Source organism: Rhinolophus sinicus, chromosome 2 (genome assembly GCF_057876585.1).
Source record: "Rhinolophus sinicus isolate RSI-liver-muscle chromosome 2, RSI-T2T, whole genome shotgun sequence".
Lineage (NCBI taxonomy): Eukaryota > Metazoa > Chordata > Mammalia > Chiroptera > Rhinolophidae > Rhinolophus > Rhinolophus sinicus.
The window spans coordinates 43,895,011-43,914,844 of NC_142502.1; the positions used below are offsets into that span (position 1 = coordinate 43,895,011).

Genomic DNA, 19,834 nt, shown 5'->3' on the forward strand with positions numbered 1-19,834 from the left:
ATTCTCTACAGGTTTCGACATTTCTTACATTGACACAGACAAACATATATTTTTAAGTTCTTTAACTTAATTTAGTAAACTAACCATATGGAATAAAATGATCATAATTTAGCTTACTGGTTCATTGCAATATTATTTTTATATCTTATAACGAAAACATTACAAACATTTAGGATATATGAAAACATTTTGCATCTTCCAGCTTTTGTACTTTTGTATCATTCCATTTTATCATTTAAGACTAGTGACCTTAGCATTAAATGTACCTGGGGCTAGTAATACTTTTACCACTTACCAAACGTGTATAACAGTACCTATATCATGGGGTTACAGTGAAGATGAAATTAAATGAGGTAATTTATGCAAATTTGGGATCACATGCAAGGTACTAAAAAATGGGAGTGCCATCTCTCCTCCCTCTGAATTCATGGCCTTTGTTCCATGAGCTACAAGTAGTGTAAATGTGAAAGATAGTTTGGGAATCGGTGAGGCCGGTGTTCAAACCTCAACTTAGCTTTCTCCCAGCTGTGTGACATCGGGCTAACGTCCTAGTCTCTCGGAACTTCCCTTTCTTCTTCTGTAAAAAAGAATGGTCTTATTTTGTAGGAATTCTGTGAGGCTTACAAATAACACATGCAAAGTATCTGACATACGATTGGTACAAAATATTCATTTATCCTTAGATAGAGCTAACGATTAGTTTTATGAGAATGTTTTATTGCATAATTGTGGGTGATTTCAAACACCTAGACACTCACGTGGAGTCTATTTTATGGTTGTTTCATTGAATCTTTTTTAAGCCATGTTTCGGTCTTGTGGGAATGTTTAAAACTCCATTATGAAGCCCATGTAAGCAAAGGTACATATCAGCTGTAGTGGCCACTGACCCATCCATCCACAGGGGTACCCTGGCATAACTGTAGCCCAATTTCTCCCCAAAGTCTTGGGGAGGTTACAGGTCTCAGACAGATGTAATAGGCATGAGATTACAGGCCAAGAGGAAGGGGTCGGGGCTGTGGGCAGTATATTTGACAGGCTCATACACTGCAAGCCTTGTTCCCCGCCCCTTACAAAGCACTTCTTTAGGACGAAAACAAGATGTTCTTTGTAAATAAAAGTTCATGCATTTGAGTAATGAAGTAATTTTTCCAGCACTGCAGTGAAAGATATTCTCCCAAACCCTCTGGTTGAGGATTGTCAGGAGGAAGACGGGTAGCCAGTCTGTCTCAAGAGAAGATATTAGCACAAAGTGTGCAGCAATTCATCTCTAAAAAAATGAGAAACCTTGCTCAAGAAAGTGGGTTTCTCCTTCCCCTCTGCCATCTGAGATCATCTACCTCTGGCTCCTGCCCCGGGAATCCCTTTTCCACCCACTTTCCTGCAAACTAGCAGGGGCCACGTAAAAGATCTATATAGATAAGACATCCGGCACCTTGGCTAAATAAATAAGAGATGTGAGCAGGCAATCACAAAAGCTGAATACTCATCTGGGTTCCTTGGAGGGGCTCCAAACTGAGAGGGGGAGGGGCGGCCTCAAGGGAAAGCCTGACCTTGGTGTCTGAAAGGCCAGCTTCGAGTGGGAGGGCCTGGAACTGGAAGGTAAAAAGGGAGTGGTGTGAACGAGTGTGGGAAGGAAGCCAGGACAGCACAGCCCTCAGTCCCGAGTGCCAGGGACAGGAGGTGACTGGTGTTGGTGGGGCTCGCCCAATTCAGTCTGCCTTTTGATGCTCAGCTTTAAGCTCCATGCATCTGTATGTTCTTCAGCCAGAGCCTCTGGGGAGGAGAGAGAGGAGTGGGGGAGGGAGGGAGGAAGAGGCAAACCGAGAGGAGGGAGGGAGAGGGAGAGAGAGAGAGGAGAGAGGAGAGAGAGAGATTCTCACTTATTCTTTCACTCTCCCTTTTTTCACTAAGTTGCTCCTTGGGCTGCTTTGAGTTCCTACATCTGGATACTGCAGACGCAGAGAAGGTAAAGTAAGCGAGGCACCGCCGCACCACGGCAGGGGGCCCGGAGGAGGAAAAACAGTTGCCGAGCCCCTGGAAGAGCCCTGCTGGATGTCAGCGGAGAGATGGCTTTGAGCTCAGCCTGGTGCTCTGTCCTGCCTCTGTGGCTCCTCTGGAGCGCTGCCTGCTCCCGTGTGACGTCCGGGGACAACGACACTTTTCCTTTTGACATTGAAGGAAGCTCAGCGGTTGGCAGACAAGACCCGCCTGAGACCAGCGAGCCCCGCGTGGCTCCCAGAAGGCTGCCACCTACTGCAGAGGTACCGTGTCCCTGCCATTGTCACCCTGCTGGGGCACCTGGACCCCGCAGGCTGTGTGTGTCACACTCGTGTCCCTTTCTCTCCCCTCTTCTTTCCCTCCCCCCATCCACCTTGCGTTTCACCTGGATCATGTCAGTTCAGAAACTTGAAATAGTTTTACTTTGTAAGTTGGATGTAGATGTTGTGTGAGTTGAGAGTTGAGGCTTTGGAACATGTTACTGTTCAAACTGGCAAAAGTGCCTCCGGGCTCTGAGTCAGTCTGCTAGACTGTCACCTGGGGCTCCAGTGGCACATCTATGACTATCTGCCACTTGTACGTCTCAGTAGAGTCATTTTTGTCAAGCCATAGCACTTAATGCTTGTGCCCTGTCACTGGTTTCCTGTTCCTCTGTGATGGTAGGACAGTGGGAACAATACTGAAGGACCAGTCCTTTTGTCACAAATTAAATAGGCGGACCTCTCTAACAGGGGAGGGTGAGGGGGTGGGGAAGGGTGATGGGGCACTAAAGAAGCTCTTAGGAAACTGCAGAACAGGTACCTTAAATAGACAGACAAGAGCCATTATAGTCCATAAACAAGAATTATAATCCAATGAAAATCAAGCCCCATTCCAGAAGTAAAAATGATTGGGATATACTGATGACATTTATTATAAGAGCTGCTGTTTGAATACCTTACAGTAGCTTTTACGTTGCAAGCATAAAAAAAGAGTAGAAACTGGGTAAAAGAGGATGAACCCAAAGTAAGTGATTTAAGAGCTCCTGAGGCGAGACAGACAGGAGAGTGTCCTGGCCGTGGGAGATGCTAAGTAGGAGGGAAATGCAGTCACCTAAGTTCATGGGAAAGGAAGGAGCAATTAACCTAACAGCGCGCGCGCACACACACACACACACACACACACACACACACACCTCTTATAGCTGTGGTTATAGCAACTATAGAACCAAAGCAGTTATGTGGATTGACACCATTTCTAATAGCATGGAAGTCTGGATTATGGCTATTAATTCTACTAATTGTTAGTGTAACTATAGTTATTAAATATTCCTGACAAAATAAAGTGCATGAAGATGACCCTTTCTAGGAGTAAGCCTCCCCACACAGCAAAAAGCGGGGAGGATGGGTAGGGCCAGAGCATACCAACTTCCCACTGTGGTGCAAAATGTAACCTCTATGAGAAAAGGGCCAAGGCTTCTGGTCACCTTTGCATTCAGACATGGGGCCCGGGAGAGACTCCACACCGAGAACCCTGATGTCCACCTGTTGTTCTGAGTATGGAAATTCCCTGAAAGAAGTGCTTGACTAAGGGTAGTGTTGCCAGAAAAAATACAAGATGCTCAATGACATTTGAATTTCAGAGAAATAACAAACAAAGTTTTGGTTGTGTCTCAAATATTGCATGAAACATATTTAAACTAAAAAACTATTCATTGCTTATCTGAAATTCAAATTTATCTGGGCACCCTGTATTTTTATCTGCTAATTCTAAAGAAATAGGCACACACAATTTACTGTAACTGTTACCCCACAAAATGTAAGAAAATAATTAGTTTCAGGAAGTTTTGAATGTATTGTGAAGACCCTGAGAAATTTCTTATATACTCATATATTCAGTGAAATAATAGGAAGGCAGCAGAGCGAAGTGTTTACTTGCAGACTGCAGACTGACGATCCCAAGTGCACATTTCAACTTACCTGCCCTTTACCTTGGGCAAATTACAGCTGCACAGGTTGCAGATAAACTGGGGCTTAGAGAAGTTATCATGATGACTTCATATTTCGGTCAGTTATTGTAATGAAATTAGAGAAAACATAGAGTGTTTAACACAATGCCTGACACAGTACAAATGCTTTATACATCCTAACTTGTTATTATTATAAAATACATGGATGATTAGATCAAAATAAATTTCCTCATTTAGGGATATTTCTCAGAACTTCATTTTCATGGTGCTATTTTTTTTTTTTTTTTACTTACTATTGCTCTATCTTTGTTTGTCTATATCCTTCCAGCTAGAAAGAATGTCCTATAGTGGGTTAAATTTACAATACTGTCAGAGTCTCATAGGTTCAGAATGCGAATTGAGGCCTTTGGTTTAGAGAAACAGAAAGAAGCTATTAGTCATTCCAGCAGGGTCAAAGTATATGATGTAGAAAAGGGTAGGATTGGGATAATTATGTTCCCACTGCATAGTTTCACATAATGTCTCCAGTTAGCCTTCAGTCCCACAGCGGTCCCAGTGTCCCCACCTTTGGGTTTCCCATGCTCTTTATAGCCAGTAAGGAGGCCTTAAACCAAATACATTCTGGAGATTTAACAACATAGTACAACCACTCTAGTGAATTGGTTCAGGGGATTGTATTTATAGCTGTATAGAGAGAAAGAAAACACAGATACATATAATACGTTATTCATGGGAGGCTGGAGATGTGGATGGGAGGCTATTCTAAAAATACATTCACTGTATTTGCATTGGATTTATATGAATGGTTAGTCTTCAATTCTCCTTCAAAGGGAAGGAAGGGAAGTATTAAGGCAAGCATGCAGCAGTGGGAGGCGCTTGGCTGAAGGCCTTGCTAAGGCTAGCAAGCTCCTCAATAGCAGGGCTTGTATCCTCCGCATCCCTGGGTCCTCAGTCTGTGACATGGACTCCAGCACACTCTGGGGCACAGTGTGAGTTAGGGGAACAAATATATGAAATACACACTGAATAAAAGGTTGGAGAGCACTGGCTGACCAAGAAGGAAGGCCCCTCCTTTCCTTCTAAAACACGCCCCGGGTCCTGTCGGGATACAGAGAATTTTAAAGGAGGAGCACCCCTGGGTAACTCTGTACTTACTGGGAGGATGTTCCCACCTTCTGCTTTTATACGAGCAATGTAATGAGTCCGTTCTTGCTGAGTTTGTGGTGAGAGCAGTGATTCTCCGTTGGTGGGGGTGGGTAAAGGGGAGACTGGGCCGTTTCAAAAAGTATATTCAGTCTTATGATACTTCACATTTAAGGAAAGTCTTTATATTGTCATGATCACTACAGCAAGTAAAGGGAGATAAAAGTCGTCTTGACCGTATGTATGTATAAAAGAACTGGAGGGGGTGCAGCGATGCAGGTGGAAACAGTCCCCAAGGAGAAGGTATCAGAGTGTCCTTGGGAGGAGTTACATTCTGGCCCAACAAAAAGAAGCAGGAGTTAAACAAGGTCAAGAACAACACTAGGTTAGAAGTTGACCCTGCAGGGCTGGAAAGAAGCCACACCAAGGCTCAGAAGGAGAGTGGGGGGACTCAGCTGGAAGGGCAAGGTTGTGGCAGGAGGTGGAGGGCCACAGTGCTGTTACTGCCTCTGGTGGGTAATTGAGAAAATAAAGGACATAATTGACAATATTGACCAAACTTCCCTGAGAAAAATTCCCTGGAATGTATCTCCTGGTAACCTGACTGGGTGTTGCTAGTATTATTGTTGTTGGCTTGCGTCCGAGAAAATCAGTGCCCCACGAGCCAAATGAGCCAATGTACCCACCTCCCACCCCACCCCCACTGGACACTCGCACTTGCTTAGAAAAAGCACTATGAGATAGACTAGCTCTGAGGGATGTTTCCTGTAGATTCTTTTTACTGTTGACATGCGATTCCACGCTCCGGCACATAGTTAGGCTCCCGGCCACTTAAAGGACTGCAGCATGTTTATTGAAAGACAGTTTATGTATCTCTTCCACTATCTGCTTTCCTTTCCTTATCTTGGCCCCTGACTTTGAAAAAACACCCTGTAGAGTCACACTAAGACCTCCAGTCACTGGCCTGGGTCGTCATTCTATACTGCTGTTCAACAGAGTAATTAGGTCATCTGAACCCATGCATGCAGTCATTATTTCATTCACTTAATATTCATCCAATGAGCGGGTTTGGAGCCTTACCACATACAAAGCAATAAAGTAGGTGCCAGGAGGGACAGAAAGTAGGCAGAGTCACATCCCTACCATCAAGACATCTAAGCAATCTAAGAAAGAAAAATGTATACATAAATCAGAATGAATCAATGTTCTCTAAGAGTAGCTATAAACTAAGTGCCATAGGGATAATGTGGAAAAAATATTACTCTTGAGCCAGACCAGTAGGGCACACTCACCTACTCACCAAACATCAAAGAAGTTTCCTGGAAACATTATTTTAGAAGGACCGGAATATAGTAGTGGTAGTAGTAATAATAATAGCTTGACTTAAAGCTTAACACTCATTGAGTATTTATCACATGCCAGACACTGATCTAAGCACTTTCCATGAGTAATTTCCTTAACCCCTCATGACAACTCAATAGGATATAGTTATTTTTTCATTTGCAAACCTGGAAACTGAGGCACAAAGCATTTGACCCAGCACACTACCTGGTAAGTGGCATAGCCACGAAGGAGTTTGTGAAAGTAATTCAACTGTGCAGGAGTATCTAGAAAAAAGTAGCTAGATAAATAGAAATATCTATAGGCATAATTTTTGTCAGTTTTGGGAATTAAGTAAAATGAAGATATATAAAATGCCATGCAACGCTTGCTAGATGAGTTGCATAAAATCTTAGGATTACCAAAGAATTGAGATAGCTTCCCTTCCTGCCCAGTCTATTAATTACTTTTTAAACCACTACACAAATAGAAGAGAAAATAATTAACATTTACTGACTTCCATTATGTCTCATGAACCTACATGTATCATCTTATTTAATACTCAGTAGTGAAAATTATACCTATTTTACAGATGAGCAAATTGATGGAGGTGGTAATCACCTTGCCCAAAGCCTTCAAATTCCATTCTCTTTTTCCAGCCTATCACTGGGTCTCCCTGATAGAATTCTTTATTTTTATTTATTTATTTTTTTTAACTATAGTGTTTTCTTGTATCCTATCTCCCTTTTATAACCATGTTCTAGTGTGTTTCCCCTACATGATGTTACGGTCTACATCAGAAGCTCCTGATTTAAACTAATAAATAGAGAATTCAAAACAGAACCACTGATAGCAAATACATGGAGTGTCTTACAGAATATATTTAAAAATTGCTGGAAAATAAAGAATACCATTTGCTGCAATTCCAGAGTTCTCTGACTTAACTAAAAGGATTTTTTTTTAATTGTGGTGAAACATAAAATTTACGATTTTAACCATTTTTAAGTGGCATTAGGTATATTCATTGTTATGCAGCCATCACCACCTTCTATCTCCCAATCTTTTTCATCTTCCCAATGGGAAACTCAATACCCATTAAATAATAACTTCCCATTACTGCATTCTCTCAGGTCCTGGCAACCACCAGTCCACTTTCTGTTTCTATGAATTTGACTCCGCTAGATACCTCGTATAGGTGGAATCTACAATATTTGTCTTTTTGTGCCTTATTTCACTTAGCATACTGTCTTTAAGATTCATCCATGTTTTAGCATGTGTCCAAATGTCATTTCTTTTTAAGGATGAATAATATTTGTCTGTATACATCACATTTTGTTTATCCAGTCACCTGTCAATGGACATTTGCGTTATTTCCATCTTTTGGCTACTATAAGTCGTGCTGCTCTGAACAGCTGTGTACACATAGCTGTTGGAGTCCCTGCTTTTAGTTCTTTTGGGTATATACCTAGAAGTGGAATTGTTGATCACTTGGCACAGAGAAAGTTTGAAAACTCAGATTCATATAAAGCCCAAGCAAAAACTAACTGGGCAATGAAAGGAACACACCCTGTGAGTGATGGGGCCAAAACAACAGGAGAGGAAGGGCTGCGTCTTCCAGAAGGACAGCCACCTCTCCATGTTGCCAGGTCTTCTTTTTTTTTTCATGAGAAGACAGAATCTGGATTCTTAAGTGAAATTGCTGACTTGATTTTTTTAAAATACCCTTTGGACAGTATATCTGATGGCCCGATTTGGCCCAAGAGCTATTTATTTGCAGTCTCTGCTTTACAACATTTGAAATTCGTCTTTCTTCAAAGGCACGATGTGGACATCTAGCCAGACAGATGTGCCATGAATCCAGCTCTACTGCTTTCTAGCTGTTTGACTTTGGGCAAATTTGTTCATCTTTCAGAAGCTCCATTTGTTTGACTGTAAACTGAACAGAAATGAATTTGCCTTGCAAGATTGTTGTGAAACTTAAGTGAAAATAATGTATATATAAGCTGCCTATCTCAAAATCTGCCCTCAGTTCTTTCTCTTCTTTCCTTCCTTCCTCTCCCTTTTTCTTCCATTGTTTTTGTCTGTCTGCTACCGTGTTTGCCCGAAAATAAGACCTAACCGGAAAATAAGCCCCAGCATGATTTTTCGGTATGCCATCCCCTGAACATAAGCCCTAATGCATCTTTTGGAGCAAAAGTTAACATAAGACCCGGTCTTATTTTGGGGGAAACACGGTAGTTACGATTTGTAATGTCAGTCTATTTTATCCAAATTTTTACTTATTTTATAAATTCAATTACTTCCAAATGTGCTTATAAATTTGCTGATTATCCAACATTGGAGAAGAAGGAGACTGTAGTTTATTTTTTATAATCATCATATCCCTAATGGTATGTAATCATTGTATCCCTAAACATAGCCTTTCTCCAGCAATAGGATGACCTCAGCATTTAAGAGAAATGAGTTTTTCTAAATCCCCAAAAAGCTAAACAAACAAAAACAGCATCTTTGATATGACAAAAACTATAACTGTTTTTTTCCTCACAATTAAATTTTCAAACCTGACTTGTCAGTTTCTTGACGTATATAATGCCCAAAACACTCCTCTCCTGTAGGGTTTTTCCATGCTCACAGTAACCATGTAAGTATAATGATGGTGAGGCATAATTTGAAGACATTTGATCAATTAGAAATCATTAAAATCAGATTGCCAGTACACGCTTTGAGTTCCAAAACTTAGCATTTCCATAGAATTACTTATTTGTTTTTTCTAAAACAAGTACATCTGCTAGTTCTTCCACATAGAAGAATATTTAAATATCTACTCCAGCATTTGCCAAAGAGCAGCATTCTTTTTTTTTTTTTTCAACTGTTTCTCTTTTTTGCTCCTAGTGTGGTAAAGTTAAATTCTGGGAAATGGTTTACTAAAGGGAAGTTTAACCACAGATGTTTGTAATTCCAACTTAAGTTTCCCATCAAAGTCTTAATGAAATTCAGCTGCCAGCAGTTCGACTCTGAATCTGAGTCTTTTTATCATGAGAAACTTGGGGAAAACAGCATTCCAAGGCTGAATGGTAGTGGGAAAATGTCCATATACAAGCCCAAATCCTGCATAAAGAAAAAAAAATACATAAAGAAACAAATCCTGTTTTAAAAAAAAAAAAAACGGAGGGGTGGTCAGATGTGCTTTGAATAATATGATCCTCTTTTCACTTCCAAGACATTCTTAGTTTGTGTGTTATAATTTGGTGGAAGTTAGAGTGTGTTTCCCATAATGGAGTGAAGTATCTACATTTATGATTGCATGAGAGCTGATGAGCTGGAGAAACCCCATGACGTTAACAGCTGCATTAGCACAAGTCTCTTGCAGACTAAACCAGTAAACCATGTTGTATACCATAGCGAAAAGGACCCTTGAGCATAGGGCCGATTTTGTGTATTAATATTTATTTTGAAATTATGCCCTCCATGAGATAGAGTGCCATGATTACTTTAAAGGAAATCAAGGAGATTAAAAATGTTTTCACTAAGACTCACCTCAGTCGTGACTGTTACATGCAATATACTGTTTGTCTATTTACAAAATGAACTGCAGAGTGGCATACTGAACCAAGCAGCTCTGTGAAGCCAAATATCAGCCCAAAGGATTGCAGAAAATAGACATGGCAGAAGGCAAGAGAAATGTCTAGCGAGCCTCATACCATGGGATGCTAGGGCTGTAGAACCATCTAGAATCATGGCAAGAGCCAGAGCACATATTCAGGGTCTTGAGCTGAAAATTGTGACTGACCTCTTCTTGCATGGCAGAGTTATTCCACCGTGCCTTTCAAGCTTCAAAGCCACCATGTGCATGTTTCCCCTTGACCACCAGTGATACAATTTGACAAGCTAAGAGAGTCCTAAGTGGAACCTCCCTTCCTGCTGATATGACATGAGTCCTGGGAACAGCACAGTGTTTCCGTCATCAGTGGTTTTGTCAATCTCCAGGTCACAGGTGTGGTGTTAAATGCCTGTTGTTTGGAGGTTGAACAGAGTCTGAATGCCTGGAGATGGGCCAGTGTTTCTTTGCGGTGTGTGAATAATTGCCTCATTCTGCTTTGTTCCCTTGGAATTGTTGTCTGTCATTATCAATGCCAGTAGACACCCTGAAATTCCATTCATAAGAGACAAGCCCTGAAGCCTCTGCTGAAGCACAGAATTCAGCATAAAAGGGACCTGTGTGAATGCAGAGCCAGCAGATGGTTATTATTGGATGTATAACTCTATGATAACTTCAAGTGTGAACTGTAAAATGAAAGGGATTATAGAATGTTGGATCTAGAAAGGGATTTTAGAGATTCAACCTTCTCATTTTGTAGGTGAGGAAACAGAGTCTCAGGAGGGGGTTGATGTCCTTCACTCAGGGACACAAAACTTGTTAGCAAGCAATGCCAGGAACAGAGTGTTCTGACTTCCAGCCTTATGTTCTTTCAAATTGTTTCAATGGACTTAATCATCCTGAGCTTTAGAACACACACACAAGTATATATATGTATATGTATATGTATATATGTACATATGTATATATGTATATACATATATACACACATATATAGTTTTTTAAGAGAAAATTGTATCCTTCTAATGTGCTATTATTGACTTTACTCTTTATTGTTTCTATTTATCCTTAAGTTGGTTTATCAGTAGGAGAGTCTCATAGAATTGAATGAAGAGGGACAAGCAGTGGACTGTGAGTCTGGAACTAACTATTCTGGTTCTTGGCTGTGCCACTGACAACTAGACCACCTTTACCGGTTGGTTAAAGTAATCTTGGCAAGTCCCTTTACCTCCCAGGTCCTCAAATTCTACAGACTAAAAAGAACAAACAAATGACAAAAAAAAAAAAAAAAAGAAGGCTACTTCTAGTAAAAGTTCTATAATTGTCTAATAAATAGATCAAAATTTATACTAATTAAAGGGATGCTGGCTTAAGGAACAGAATCATTCAGAGGCACAGCTGCTGTCCCAGTTAGAACCTGAAGATGTAGGAGTCCAGAGCCTGAGGAAAACACAGGGTCCTGATCTGGTGGAGGGGGTGGGGTGATGACACTTTAATGGAGTCCTTTTTCCTGCTTGCTCACAACTCCAGGTGCAGGGCTGGAGGTGGTTTGCAGGTCACAGCACTGACCCAGCCATAAACATGAGCCTTTCCAAGGTGACACACCACAGAGGCTTCCCAGACAGCATGAGCTGCAGATACCTAAGTGTGCCCAATGAATGCCAGTGGTCTCCCACACCAGGAGTTCAGGTGCTGCCACTTGCCTTATCAGGACCCTTCAGGATGGCCCTAATCATGAAGTTCCACCCCGAGAAACAGGAAGGATGACAATGGAAGAGGTGAAGGACATGGAGAGCTACTGACAGGAGGCTCATGTCCATGTGTCTCATAAGAGCTAAGTGGTATGTGTTAGAAGGTCCAGATAGAAGAATGCATTTTCAGTCAGTGCAAAAGGAAGGGAAAGCCTTCATTATTGATTCATTATAAACATCAACTAAAATCAGTGCATTATAGTATACACAATACAGTTGTCAGGTGAGTCTTCATGAGAAGGTGAAGTGGAAGCCTAATTTGATCATCTGCTCTAGATTGGGCAGAACGCAACATTTGGAAGCAAATATTTTCAAGGACCTTTTGGAAGCCAGAATTGTCAGGGTGTGAAGGCACCTGCCCTGGTGTGTGAACACTCTGATTGTTACTAGCTATCTGGAAGGGGGTCTAAATAATGGTGACTCCATGTGTGTCCCAAGGATGGCGGCATCAGCACCACAGGGCATGTGTTAGAGATGCAGACGCTCAGGGTCCATGCCCGAATCAGAATCTGCATTCATCAGGTCCCCAGGTTGTTCATATGTACATTAAAGTATGAGAAACACTAGCCTCTAAAATGCAACTGGGCTTGAATTTTAATGAACTTAAGGGAAAATGAGATTGCAGAAAAGGGAAGCTTGTTTGATATACTGTAATTACAGGGAGGCCTAAAATATAAAACCAAATCATGGCTATGGGAGGCTAGTGAGGGGTCTCACAGGCCTACCTAGGTACTCATCCCTGGCCTGAAAAGTTACACTTTAGAATGAAAAATAAAAAAATGAAAAGCTTCAAGGCAAACTGCTGCTTCAAGGCATCTGAAGGAGCCGAGAAGGTGATGTCACTTCCTGGCCTGCTCATAGTACGTGCTCAGGAAGCATTTTTTAAGGAAAACACTAAATGGTAGGGAAGCTTTGCTACTTCCACCTACTTCCCAGCATCCATAGCTTAGAAGTAGGATGTCTGGACACTCTGTGTCCTTGAGGGGAGGGGAGGCAGGGGAAGAATTTATTATGTGGAATCTGCTTGAAAATAGGTGCTGCTCAGACTGTTCAGGAAAGAGCAGGATTGCGTAATGTTTCTCTTGCTAACAAGGAAGTCTTTCTAATTCAGGATTATGTATCTTCAGGGAGTGAGGAGTGAGGTCTGTGTCCTAGAATAGAAAGATAACGTTAAGAGATGTGGAGGAGCTAGTTCCGCACAATGAAGATTGCACAGGCTTGTCCTCAAACTGTTACGTTTCTAGATGGATTAAGATCCACAGGAATGTGCTCTGAAGTCAAGGTGTGTGGCTCCTCCTGACTCTAGGCGTCCTTGATGCAGCCTCAGCCCTGAGGGGGGCCCTTGACATTTTATAACAGTCTTAAAGGACAGCTGTCCTTGAGCCCACTCAGGATAGCTAACTGGACTGATTTTCAAGATCCTTTTAGCTTTAATTCCTAAGCCCTCAATCAGCACTTGCTATATCCTAGGAATTGTCCTAAGAACTGTATGTATATTGTTTTTTCAATTATTCCTTATAACATGATGAGGAAGGCACTTCTGTTAGCACCATTTTATAGACAAGGAAACTGAGTCATATAGACGTTGAATACCTTACCCAAGGTCATGGTTCAGAAAATCTGGCTCCCAGTTCTTTTTTTTTTTTTTCTTTTTTTTTTGTCTCCCAGTTCTGAATCTTTGTCTTATAATGATTCTCTATCATCTATGGTTTTCAATGTCAGAGTGCCTTAGAACAGCTCAGCTAACAAGGGTCTTCAGTATGACCCAGGAACACCAGAGTAGTCTTAGTAATGGAGTCTGTAAAGAACATTTAATTTAGTGCTAAGCATTAGTCATGTCAGTGGAATCCTGAGTTTGCTCTAGGGATCTACTACTTAAAAGAACTTGATAAAAGGATAAGGGAAAAACTTGAATGTAGTAAAAGCAGGATCTCAGGGGTAATGATTAGACAAAGTATGTCAGTCATAGGAAAACTTAGTGAAGATTTAGACACAGTTTAAAGGGTTTATCAGACCTAAAAGAAACATAGGCTCTTAACTCCTTTCTTAGAAATCTCCAAGCAACGTGTCAAGGTACCTATGTCGTGCATTGGTAATAAGTGATTTATTCAATGGGTGCATAATGAGTAAGGGCCAAGTGCCAAGAGGCACCACACAAGCCACGGACAATTCCATGTGGATGAGACCCAGGTAGTCTCTTCCTCCTGGCTGGAGATTGGCAGTGGTAGTTGTAGTCACTTGTAAAGCCCATTGTGAATTGTGGATGGGTTAATGTATTACAGTAGTGGTCCCCCAAGTTTTCATGCCCAATAATCCCTAATATTTCTCCTATTCCTCAAGCCTCATGTTTTCCAGTATTTTGCCTACTGTTAGTTTGCTTGGCCAGCCATAACAAAATGCCACAAGCTAGGAGGCTAAAACAACAGAAATTTATTTTCTAAGTTCTGGAGGTTAAAAGTCAAAGATCAAGGTGCTCTCAGGGTTGATTTCTGTTAAGTGCGCTCTTCCTGGCTTATAGACAGCCATCTTCTCTCTGAGTTGTCACATGGTCTTTCTTCTGTGCATGTGTAGAAAGGGAGAGAGCTCTCTGGTGTTTCTTTTATAAAGACACCAGTTCTATGAGAATAAGTGTTACCCTTATGACGTCACTTAGCGTTCGTTACCTCCTTATAGGCCCTGTCTCCAAATACAGTAACACTGGGCATTAAAGCTTCAACTTATGAATTGGGTAGGGGGAGCATAAGTGAGTCCATAACACCTACCAAGTAAAATGTGTTAAGTAATTACTCTGTTTTGAATGAGGCAACGTAATTTATAACTGCAAAAGAGAGCTTCTGGTAAAATAATATAATCAGTGTTATCACTCTGTGTTAACTTCAAGCAAAGCAAAAACAAACACAAAAATTTAGCATTCCATTTTTGTTGTACACTTTTTTATGAGTATGTCACAATTAATTTTAATTAGATATTTTGAAATATGGAAAATAGGTCCCTGGAACACTTGACTGATCAGTATCAATATAGTCTCTTATTTTAAAAATTCTCCTATTTTACTACCTTTTTTAAAGCAAGTGCCATGTATTCTACAAATATGAATAAAACACAGTCAAAGAGGTAAAACAAGTACACTAATAGTGTAAAACAATTAAATTGATATGTTATAAAAACTTTCAGAGGGTTTACAAGGGAAGTTCACTCGGATGGGAAGTTCACATTTCACTTCATGGGAGATGTGGCATCTGAGTTGACTGTTTAAGATTGAGGACAATTACCAATGCACGACATAGGTTATTCTGATTCTGGCTCTCTGCTGCCTACCGTCCAATCCATCCAATAGCCTGTTTTCAGATTAATGCTGATGAAACACAATTCTCATTGAGTTTCTTTTCTGTTCTAAAATCTTCAATGGCTCCCTGTTATCCAGTCCTACCACTTGAGACTGTGCATTTCTAGGAGAAATCCTGTCTTTTGTCTTTACTCATCCAGTCTTCTCAGCTTAAATTGTACAGGAGAGACAGAGAGGCCTGGATTTGGATGGTGGCCATGGTCTGGAAAGGAGAGAACAGAAACTGGAGTCATTTCACAGATTCTATCAAGATGACTTGCCATATGTTTGGACAACAAGGATGATGGGAAGTCAAAGGTGCTGCTGGTGTTTGTAGAAATGTATTACATCATGGGGGGGAAATCTCTTCAGAGACCTTTCAACAGGAGACCTACTAAGTCAGTAGCTTTCAAGCTGAGGCTTCATGGAAATGCCTTGAGTAGAACTTGAGTGAGGGAGACTGAGCAGCAGGAAGTTGGGGCTCTGCTTTTCAACCAGAGCATCTCTTTTTTATTTGTTTTATAGATGAATTTCTCATGAGATGTCACTGGGGGGAAAAGATTTCTCTGCTGTAAAATGTTTGAGAACTATTATGCTGGGAGATCCCGAGTTGACATTCTAAGTCATGACAGGGCTCCAAAACGTTACTCAACATCTTGTTCAAATCAGTGCCTCCGAGGCATTTTCCCAGGAGTACACACACCTGCCTGAGGGCCAGTAGATGAATGGTACTGACGGCTCCGGCAGCAGCTCCAAACATGAGATAGCTATCACTAAACAATTGGTGCTCTCCTGAGAGATATTTCTGTGCTTCCTGTTCCCTGTCTGACGATATTTTTGGCCCTTTCCTAGGAAATTCGGAAATTCCACTTTTGTCTCAGTTATTAGCTGGAAGTGCTGAGCAAAACAACAAAGGAATTTTGGAAGGAGGATAGGATAGTAGTGAGTAGACCAGACAATTGGTATCTTTTAGTCCTCATGGAAATAGTCAAGTGTTTGCTCAGTTCTTATTTTTTCTTAATCAATTACTCCATCACCATAAAATTATCTTATCCTAAAACCTAAACTACAGTTTCTTACATGCACCCTGAGCTAAAAAGATAGTTCCTAGTCTTTCTCTCCCCTCCCTCAACATAGTATTACACCTATCTGTGGTCCTTTATCGCCAAAGGCCAAAACGCTTCCAGTATGAATGTTATATCTATTAAAAGGGAAAAAATGAATATTAAAAGTGGTATTTTATCTTTACTTTTTCATTTGAATAAAAAAAGTGACACCTTAAGCGTTTCACAGTATCATGAAGGCAAGTTGAAGCTTGTTTTATTTGGTTTTATGACATATATGCAAAACACCATGGGAAAACTGATGTTTTGATGGATTAGGAAAGCTTCTTTTATCTCTCAACCCATAGCTTGAAGCATTCAGCTTTTAAACAGCTATTGATATTGGACAAATGTTAATTCACAACTGCCAAATATTGAAATTTCCAACGACTACTAACTCAGTTGAAAAATAATGTTAATACTTACAAAGCTTCCGTGGTTTACAAGGTGTGATCCTACCTATGTCCACCTTTATTCCTCACAACTATTTTACAAACCAGGTGGTTATTAATATAATTTATTAAAACATGGAGATGTTAAATAATTTGCCCAATGTCTCATAGCATGTAAACTTATTGAGATAGCAGGAAGTTTTATAGAATTCTAGAATGTTAGTATGGGAAGAGTCTAGAAATCATCGTACCACTAATGTTATTGAAAAAGGAAGAAACCAGATCCGGAAATGTAGTCACTTCCTCAAGGTCCCAAAGAAGGTTTTTTAGAACTGGAACCAGAACCAAGTTTCCTGGCTCTTGGAGCAATACTCTTACCTTACTGCATCATAGCATGGATGCCATCACCAGAAGACATAATAGGGAAGAGGAACACGTGGTGATCTGTGGGTTGGGACATTAAATATGCTGGATCAGACAAGAGCATATCCACATTTGCCTTCTTATTATGTCTTATGTCACCATCTGTGCCTGAGTCCTAAGTAATTTAACTACTAAACTATTAGAAATTCTCTTGGCCTTTTGCTAACTATGTTTATCCCAATTTTGAACTTAACTTAATAGCCATATCATTCATACCTTTTCTTTCATTTCAAGAGTTTTTGTTTTGGCTCCATATGGCTATTGACCCCTAAAACTATACTCTCAGCACCTATACTTAGAAAGAAAGCTTTCAAGTGCAATAAGACCTTAGAATTTCTGGCTAGAGTTTTCTGATGGTCATATAAAAATAAACAACACACCCTGGATCTTAAAAGGAAGGAAGAAAAAAGATCTGTTTCAAAAATGAACAATGACACTTTTGTTTTAAAACAATTGAACTAATTTTAAAAATTCCCCTACCACGTCATGTCTGCTATTCACCCTACACACAGTCCTCTTTCAGGTTTCCACGTGACTTCAAGAAACTTTTCTATCATGTAGCAAAGCAATTGCAACATGAGAAATTAATGAAGAAAATGAAATAGGTGATAGCACCGAAGTGGTCTGCTCTGGCCATCTTACCCCACTGAAACCTTCCCAACCAGCCTTATAACAATTCTTTTTCAGCAGCTCCATTTTATTTGTGGAGCTTTTTCACTGCTGATTTCAAAGCCAAGTCACCCAACTTTTCTAACAGCAAGATATATATAATAATACCTCTTTCTCAAAGAAAATCTGCCAATGCTCAGCAAAACTACAGTTGGTAAAATCCAGAAACTGCCCCATGAATAACATCTGCTTAGATGTGCCCTGAGTCTAATAGAGAATAAGAAATAAGAAAGATTTCAGGGAGTAGGGTAGCTCCCATGTGATCAGCAAAATAGGAAGATCTTTGCAAGGCAGGGATCTCTAACCTGCTGCCCACTCAGTGATTCACTTTCAAAATGGCGGGCACCATCACCCTTTGTTCTCTCCTCTTATCCCTGATGTGGGGAGGAGCCGCACTATGGTGAGAGTAGTACGGTATATAAGGTGATATAAATAGCTTTGTAAAATCAGAGTAATAATCTCTATGAGGAAAGGATAATACTCTTTGTACCGTGCTTAAAGTCTCTGGGTTTTATTAAAGGGCTGGGCTCTTTCACGTCTCAGAGTATTTGTGATTATTTTGGCAGACGAAGCGCATTTTTCCTATGGCATGTGTTTTTAGACCTTCAATATATCAAAATGTTCGGTGGAAATAAGCATTTTGGTTTTTTCTGTAGAACAACTTTTTTTGTCTGCTCTTCCACTTGGTTATTTTGAAACCTAACACGTGTTGGATACTTTTTATAGTTTTAAGACATCATATATCTTCATCTCAGATTACCTAAACTGTTTTGATTTCCTTTGATTACAATCTCTTCTTTTTTAATCTGCTAACAAGGTCATGTTCATCTAGAAAATGTGCTTTCTCCTCAAAGTCATGAGTCAGCATGGATTTCCTTTGAGCTTAGTTCAAATCATCTAAGAAATTTACAATTTCATTTTAAAAGGGGAGGAGGGAATGAAATAGTTGAAGCTTTAAATGAGGCCAGTTTTTTGTTTTTGGGGTCCCCCCCCCCATTTTAGCTGCTCAATGACCGGGCTATTGAAAATAGAGTGTTGAAAACCAAGTGCACCAGTTTCTTACTTTAAATTAATTAAATTAATTTAAATCAATTAAACCAATTTAAATCAGTTACATTAATCCATAGTTTCTCAGAGAGCCACAAAACCAAGATTTCCACCACCATTCTTTTGCTGATTTCACTTTGGGTAAAATGTATTACATAACAGAATAAAAGAAAATAAAATTAAAATATTATCTTTTTATATTTGAATGACATTCTCCCTATGCACAAATTATAACTTAGAAATTATTGTCGATTCCAAAATTCCTGACTTTTAAGCCACATGGGAGTCACTCATGAATCCTGGTGACCACAATTAATTGTCATTAAACTTATTTCAGGGATTAGGGCCTTGTCAATAGACTTATTTCAGGGATTAGGGCATGTTTCCAATATTATCTATAATGTGTGCAGAGAGAGTGGTATCTTCTTGTGAGTATACTGCAAGCCAGAAGGTTGCTGAAAATGTCACACAAGTTTAGTTGCTGATATTAAACTATCCTTCCAAAGAAGGTCCCAGCAAGTAGGAAAAAAGTAGGTCCATCTAGGGCCTTTATTAAAGTAGACAATCAGGAGTGCAGAATGCCTGCTCTGAGCAATTAAACAATAGAAGGAATGTAAGTTTGAACTGCTCTACCTTATGAGTGATTAAAAAAATACCCTATGCTTTCCAGTCTTTCAGCTTCAGCTTTCCTCCTTCCAGAAAATCGTGCACAAATGCCACCTCCTCCAAAAGGCCATTCTTGACTCACCCATGTTAAAAGTAATCTATTCTTCTTTACTCTCTCTGCATTTCTCTGTGCCTCTCTTATTATGTTATGATTTTTAGCACTTTCTACCACATACTGTATGGTAAGCTACAGATACACCTTAAATGTCCCCACTAAACTCTTGGAGGCCAGCAGTGTTCATAATTCATCTTCTGATTCCCCAGATTGCCTGGCCAAGTGCCTCCAGTATAATAGGTGCTCAAAAAGGTAATTTATGCATCCCTCAGTTATTTGTTGAATGCCTGCTTTGTGCCACACTAATCGGGGCCCCGGGGTAAACAGTGGTATGTGAAAGAGAGAAACAGAACGAATATGTGACCATTACAGACACTAAAAGCCAAAAGAGCACTG

General features: G+C 40.2%; 1 protein-coding gene across 5 annotated transcripts in view; it reads left to right on the plus strand.

The window, feature by feature from the left end:
- Nucleotides 1–1,589: 1,589 nt before the first annotated feature.
- Nucleotides 1,590–19,834, plus strand: part of LAMA4 (laminin subunit alpha 4) — a 129,902-nt gene continuing 111,657 nt past the window's right edge. For 2 of the 5 annotated variants that reach the window (XM_019735050.3, XM_019735053.3), the window contains exons 1-2: nt 1,639–1,751; nt 1,912–2,261. In XM_019735050.3, the coding sequence (XP_019590609.3) occupies nt 2,067–2,261 (195 nt within the window). In that variant the 5' untranslated portion in view covers nt 1,639–1,751; nt 1,912–2,066. Of the gene's footprint in view, nt 1,752–1,844; nt 2,262–19,834 lie in introns of those variants that run through there. The other 3 variants (XM_074333455.2, XM_088795506.1, XM_019735054.3) reach the window with 3 other exon arrangements.